The following is a 7,500-nucleotide window of genomic DNA, read 5'->3' as shown; positions in this document are numbered from 1 at the left end:
TGTGAAGGATAAGTAATAATCTACTGTACTTGGTGGAGTCAATCGTAGAAGTGACGAGCCAGGCGAAGGGGCCTGGAATAGACTCGGAGAGTCATCCTGCAGACGATTCTGTCAGCTGTCAATTTAGCCGTGGTGTGCCGTACAAAACAACCGAGGTACAAGAAAGTACGTATACAGTGTGCGTGTGTATGCATATATATATATATATATATATATACACAGCACAAATTTGAAAACAGCCATAAAGATAGAATAAAAACACAAACACCCTCCCAAAAAAATGGCTATGGGCAAGGGATTTCGGATTTACGAGAAGTTAAAACCACCAAGTCCTCACTCTCTTCTACTTGAGCAAAGAAACCGCAAGGATACCGTCCTCTTCGAATCCCAAGCAGTGGCAGTCTTGTGTGAGTATGCTAACAATATGCCCCCTTCTCCTAATTTTTCTATAACGAAAAATTGACACGAAGCAAAACAGCCTTACAAACAAAACGAAAATGTTTGCCTTATCTGTAATTGTGTCGTAATGTAAATTGACAGTTTCACGAAAATATACCACCCGGTGATCGATGATAGTTTTTATTTCTATACTAAAGTAAAATTAAATAGAGAAGAAAAGACTACCATACAAGTATGAATCGGGATGACGATCGTGTTGAAGTTCGTAACGTTATCGTAACAATTCATGCTGAGAAAAAACCATTATTTCACAATTTTGGAACCATTTGAAATTCAACAAACCGTAATGAAACAAAACATACTCATATTTTGCAATCTCAGTTCCTTCAAAACCATTTTAATGATAAAAAAATAGTGGTTTTTCCCAATGTTTCGTTACGATAACGTTACTAACTTTGACCTCGTGGATGACCTGCTTCTGAGAATTGAAAAAATGCTCATGATTGGCAATATGGCGGGTTCATGCGAGTCGTTTCAGAAGATAAAGGTTCTGACCGTTCTAACATACTGCTCCGAATTACCCTTGGTTGATGACTCATTCTATCGAATTGACAGCAAATTAACGTTGAAATTGGAATCAAGACTGCTGCTTCGTTCGTATGATCCACCAGTTACGAATTCCGTTAACGCGCTGCGAGCGGTCAAACATTTTACCGCGTTTTAGACCGAATCGAGAATTTCCGAAAAAATACAGAAACAATTATCAATTTCATTTAGGCAGAAAACGTCTTTGTACATAATATAAATTCTAAACTGAAAAACCACAGGGTTCACAATGGTTTCTCGATGCCAAAACCTGTGGAACTAATATTTTCAAAGATACTGAAAATGAGAGTTAAAAGTAACCCATGATTCCGTATAATTTCAAACAAAGGTCATTTTTTGCCGAAACCGAATAGACAACTTTTAACACGTTTTCTGACATATTAATCAGCTTTAACATTTAAAAATCCTCCCTGGGTGCTAAATGCACAATTGCCATTGTAAATTGGTTTATAGCTTTCCAGATGAAAAAATTCATTATAGCCTCACTATTCTTGGCAATGCCTATGGAAACATGATATGTGGAATTTAAATACTCACTTGCAGAGATTCAAATTCACACCACCAAATAGTAGAGCGCAGTTTTCTGATCCAGATAAGATTTTCGCCTTTATTTTGGACGCTTGAATCAATAAAAATGCAAATTATCTTTAACCATCCAAATATGAAACCCTTTATTTCACACGTGAAGTATATCTTTTAGCAATAATGACAATTTGTTGATATATTTTTGTGGGAATAGCTCAGAATTTTCAACACTTCTTATCTTGAGAAATATACGACGCTTTCTCAATTACATTTTCTGCAGTAGCTAAAACATATAAATGAATTGGCATCATTGGTAAAAACAATGTTCCTTATCTGTAAACTAGATAAGATTCCGGACCAGGAGTTGAGAAATACTGAATCGCAATAACACACATTCACTGATAATTACTGTAAATTTAGAACGACACATACAAAGAATTTAGTCAAGTTTAAGGTCACTCTACTGAAAAATTTCTTTGTTCCTATTTTCAACAGCTGCCCAAGAGACAGAGTCGCTCAAGTCTCAGTACGTTAAACTGTTGGATGCCTATGGGTGCCTGGGTGTGCTGCAACTGAATGCCGGGGAGAGTACTTTGCTCTATCTAGTTCTTGTTACGGGCTGCTTCTCTGTGGGAAAAGTTGGAGAGTCAGAGATATTTCGCGTTACGCAGACGCATTTTGTACCACTGCACTATGTCCAAGGTAACGAAGACAGGATTTCAGAGGTCAGAAAAGTCCTCAACTCCGGCACATTTTACTTCTCATGGAGTGCTGGCCAGCAAGAAGCCCTGGACATAACACTCAGTGCCCAGAAGCGCTACAAGTCCAGCATTACAGACAATAGATTCTTTTGGTACGCCCATTATACCTCAGCTAATTGATTGCTACCCTCCTTGTTCTGTTTCCTTAGACTCTTTACAATTCTCGACTAAAAATAGAGGCACATTATTCTTATATCGGTCCACTCTTATCGCTTCATAGAAATGATTGAACGATAATCTTTCGCAGGAATCGAATGCTGCATATCCACCTACTCAGATTTGGAGTCAACACTGGTCAATGGTTGCTAAAAGCAATGTGCGGGAGCGTTGAAATTCGCACTGTATATGTAGGGCATCGGCAAGCCCGCGCTGTTGTTGTGTCCAGATTGAGCTGCGAGCGTGCAGGAACAAGGTTTGCAAATATATCTAGGATCTATAATTACGACAAGTTTCCAACTGTTTGTTCATAATTGTGCAATTTCAGGTTCAATGTGCGAGGCAGTAACGATGATGGACACGTGGCAAACTTTGTGGAGACGGAGCAGGTGATATACTTAGATAACGAAGTGACTTCTTATGTTCAAACACGTGGCTCCGTTCCACTTTTCTGGGAGCAGCCTGGGGTACAAGTCGGTTCTCATAAGGTGAAGATATCTCGTGGATTTGAGGCCTCGGCACCGGCATTCGAGCGACATTTGTCGATGATAAAGGAGCGTTATGGACAGCAGGTTATCGTAAATCTACTGGGATCTAGTCTGATCGGTAGCAAAGAGGGTGAGGCGATGCTGAGTAACCTGTTTCAGCGCCATCACAGTGTCTCAAAACACCGCGCGGACGTTCCTCACATTCTGTTCGATTACCATCAAGAATGCCGCGGAGGAAACACCAAGAATTTGTCCAAGCTGAAGTCAAAGGTCGAGAAGTACCTCAAATCTTATTCCCTCTTCTACGCCGTTGGCACTGAAGTTGTAAAGGAGCAACGAGGTACAATCCGCACTAACTGCCTCGATTGTTTGGACAGGACAAATTGTGTACAGACGTTCTTTGCCATGGAAATACTCAGCGTCCAATTGGGCCTCTTGAAGCTTATGGAAAAACAGCAGATGGTATCAAGGTTTGAGGAAGTATTTCGGCAGATGTGGATAAACAATGGAAATGAAGTTAGCAAAATATACGCTGGCACGGGCGCCATTCAGGGTAGTTCAAAACTCATGGATGGAGCACGATCCGCTGCAAGGACGATACAGAATAATCTGTTGGACTCCAGCAAGCAGGAAGCCATTGATATTCTACTCCTCGGTTCAACTCTGAACACTGAACTCGCCGACAGAGCTCGCCTTTTACTTCCGGCCAATATGCTTCATGCCCCTCCTAGTGTACTCCGAGAAATGTGCAAAAGGTACAACGAATACGTTGTTTCCATGAATCTGCGTGTCGGTGTTGGAACGTATAACGTCAACGGAGGCAAACACTTTCGCAGTGTTGTTTACAAGGATGTTTCTTTAGCTGACTGGCTTCTGGATCCAGTCCGCAAGTCACCTTGTGAGTAGTTTTTTTTGTACTGAAAGTATTGTATATAATTCAACAATTTCTGTAAACTGGTAATAACTTCATGTGAATGATTTTCTAGCTCTAGTAAGTGTGAAGCACGACAATGTTCCTGTGGATATATTCGCGATAGGGTTTGAAGAAATCGTTGATTTGAATGCTAGTAATATCATGGCAGCAAGCTCGGAAAACGCGAAAGCATGGGCTGAAGAATTGCAGAAAGTTTTATCTCGGGACAACGAATACGTTCTTGTAACGTTCCAACAGCTGGTTGGGGTCTGTCTCTACCTCTTCATTCGGCCCGAACATGCACCTTACTTGAGAGACGTTGCTGTCGATTGTGTGAAAACTGGACTCGGTGGAGCGACGGGTAACAAAGGCGCCGCAGCCATAAGATGCGTTCTTTATTCGACATCTCTCTGCTTCGTATGCGCACATTTTGCCGCTGGTCAATCTCAGATAAGCGAACGGAACGCCGACTATGCTGAAATAACGCGAAAAATCACGTTCCCCATGGGGAGAACCCTCAATACTCACGACTATGTATTCTGGTGTGGTGATTTCAACTACAGAGTCGACATGGATAAGGATGAAATGAAGGAAATGATCAAAAAGAATGAATTCGATCAGATTTTGCAGTGTGACCAATTAAAAGTAAGTTTATTTTTGTCATGCGATGCACCCCTTTTCCAAGGACCCCGATTTGTCTCATATTGAGCATACTTATGAATAGTATTACACGTTTGCGACATACCATGTTCATTTTTTTCTTCTACCATCTCAGAATCAACAGGAGGAAGGTAACGTTTTCAAAAACTTTTTGGAGGGTCCAATCACCTTCCCTCCTACCTACAAATATGATCTTTTCTCCGACGACTACGATACGAGTGAGAAATGTCGACAGCCTGCTTGGACAGATAGAGTGTTGTGGAAAAGGCGGAAACAGGTTCCCGATATTGGTAAGTTGAAAAAATAAATCTATGCTCACATTTTTCTAAAAAGTAGAGTAACTACATGTACAAAAATGATCGAAAACTTACAATTATTTGCCAGATTCACCAGCAGACTGGAATCCTGGACGCCTTGTTCACTATGGCAGGGCGGAATTGAAGCAAAGTGATCACAGACCTGTGGTAGCAATAATCGACATAGACGTTCATCAAGTTAACATAGAGAAACGGGAACGTGTATTCGAAGAAGTAATCCAAGACCTGGGCCCCCCTGACGGCACAGTAATAGTAAAAGCTGTAGATGACGGCAGTGAGGAAATGGACAGTGTATTCGATGACAGTTTCATGATGGCATTGCTGCAGGACTTTTCACACATAGGTGAAGTTATTTTAGTCAGGTTTGTCGAGGACACAATTTGGGTTACTTTTAGGGATGGCCAGTGCGCCCTGGCTGCTGTGAACAAGGGAACAACCCAAGTATGCGGTCAGACATTGACACTGTCTCTAAAGTCACCCAACTGGGTGAGGCTCATACAAAAAGAGATCGAAATATGCAGCAATACCACTGTACCTTACTGCATGGACGATACTCCTATCGATAGTCCAGTCCACCAGTTCGAAGGGCTCAATTTAACTGAGCGAAAAAATGTGCCGGAGCGTTACAGTCCCAATGAGGTAATTCCTCCGCCCAGACCGGCGCCCCCCGGTCGCCCTATTCAACCTGGCCAAAGCCCAACTGTGGGAAGGCGCCAGGCACCCCGTGCCGGTGTTTACAGCGTTGTGCCTAATCAGTTCCCGTCATCTCGCGGCCAGCCTTGTAACCTGGAGTCATCTGAACCTGAAAGACAATCACCGGAGTCTGCGATTTACGAGGAAATTCAAGATAATACGCCGAGCTATCCGATTCCCAGCAGGCCTCCGCCACCCTTACCGCGTATCGAAAGTCCTGAGGATTTCGCAAACAGCGCTGTGGCCTCTCTGCCGCCTCCGCTTCCGCAAAGGCAAGCGGCTCATCCACCTCCGCAGCATCCGCCGCCAAACTTGCCAATGAATATGCCACCTCCTGTTCCTGCAAGAACGACAGGAGGACCGCCAATTCCAGCGCGGAATCCTCATTAGGTGTGAATTGTTATGTAACTGTTTGTAAACAATATTTTTCAGCCAGTGGTTGCTATTTATTGATCATTGATTATTTTTCGATGATGAAGATAGAGACTGCGCTATTGAAGGCCTATTCGTGGTAAGATCGTTGGAATCATTCGTGACCGGATGTTCGAGTCGCTCGAATTTTTGAACGGACATTAGTGTAAATATTTAAGTAAGGGAGCAGGTGATCCCTTGCTTCAATATAATAAAGCATTCACACGGGAAGATATACATATAAAAACCATGCTCCACTGTGTGAATTTTATTTGATTCCAGCATCTCAGATTGCAGCTATGAAAACTGTACAGCAATGCAGATCGTGTATGGCTTAATTATAATTTTGTATCTTAATTTTTCTCCGTTATTATTTATAAAATTAACTTTATCTATTCACTCTGCCTTCTTTTTTACAGAAGTGAATTTCCTAAACACCTGTATACATAACTATATCTTGCCCAATTAATGCTCCAAAAATAGAGCTGAAGCCTCAAAGTCTTGAAACAATTGTTGCTTGCGTTAGCTATAGATCAAGACCTCAGTATTATTTCTGTGATGGTAATCTGTTCTTATATCGCCTATAATATGAACAAGATGAATAATGGTACTCAATCTTATTGGGTTTATACGAACACGCTAATAATTAGTATATTAGCTACGTTGAATGAGGACAAATTTGAATTTTGAACTATTTATTAAGACTTGACGATGTTTCAACGAGTCGTTGATTTGCTATAACTTGTTGTTCTAAAAGTACAACAGAATACGTACATTGTATTATTAGGAATGTAAAAAAAATTGTAATGATCAAATTGAACAAAAATCACTACTAGTTATTGAACACGAACGTAATATTGTATATCTTGAAAGCAGTTCGATGTTCGCATATAAATAATTTCACTACACATGCAATATAGGTACATATATGATAATACAGATACGAATATATATATTATTATTGTTAACTGCTGATCGTTGTACGTCTCTCTTTGTTGTGCTTACCAAATTATTATTGTATATTAGTACATATAATGAGCTAAAATAATAAACCTGTCAATGTTACTTGTTAGACACCTAGAGATGATTACTACATTAGCGTTAAAGAGATTGTTGAACTGACAGTGAGTATTATTATATTTATTTTGCATCAAAACGAGTTATAGTTATGTTATGTAGTAGAAATATATGTACACGGTGATTATAAATAAAATGTACATGTTCAAAGTGAATTATTTTTTACGGCTATCTGAATCTGTGGATCAAATAATGAAATGCATTTATTCTTTAATTACTGAAACACCGCAGTCGGCTTCAACGGACGACGCTACTTGATTTGGTTTCCATTAGCTGAATTGTTATCAGTCTATCAGTACAGTCCATGATGGCCGTGCATACCAATTTTTCACTTGCCTTCGCCCTAATAACGAGTTAGGCCGAATACTCCTGAATTATCTCTTTCATTTGCTTCATCTTCACGTCGAAGTAAACAAAATACGATCGTTCGATTTTTTCATTTCAAATAACTTGATATCATTGTCCAGAACAATACGATATGCATGAGTACGCTG

The 7,500-nt window shown here is 40.5% G+C and overlaps 1 protein-coding gene across 2 annotated transcripts; it reads left to right on the top strand.

The window, feature by feature from the left end:
• The first annotated feature begins 233 nt into the window (after positions 1-233).
• LOC124183745 (synaptojanin-1) lies at positions 234-7,161 on the top strand. Of its 2 annotated transcripts, XM_046572677.1 has the most exons (8): positions 234-407; positions 2,026-2,383; positions 2,539-2,703; positions 2,776-2,836; positions 2,909-3,833; positions 3,922-4,493; positions 4,624-4,798; positions 4,893-7,161. In XM_046572677.1, the coding sequence occupies exons 1-8, from the start codon at positions 281-283 to the stop codon at positions 5,906-5,908; spliced, it is 3,399 nt and encodes a 1,132-aa protein (XP_046428633.1). In that variant the 5' UTR covers positions 234-280; the 3' UTR covers positions 5,909-7,161. The 2 variants fall into 2 exon arrangements, with proteins under 2 accessions (XP_046428633.1, XP_046428632.1); XM_046572676.1 differs by having other exon boundaries at positions 2,776-3,833.
• Positions 7,162-7,500: the final 339 nt, after the last annotated feature.

Source organism: Neodiprion fabricii, chromosome 5, assembly GCF_021155785.1.
Source record: "Neodiprion fabricii isolate iyNeoFabr1 chromosome 5, iyNeoFabr1.1, whole genome shotgun sequence".
Taxonomy (NCBI): domain Eukaryota; kingdom Metazoa; phylum Arthropoda; class Insecta; order Hymenoptera; family Diprionidae; genus Neodiprion; species Neodiprion fabricii.
Note: the sequence above shows the minus strand (reverse complement) of the source record. Positions and strands in the feature narration are given on the sequence as shown.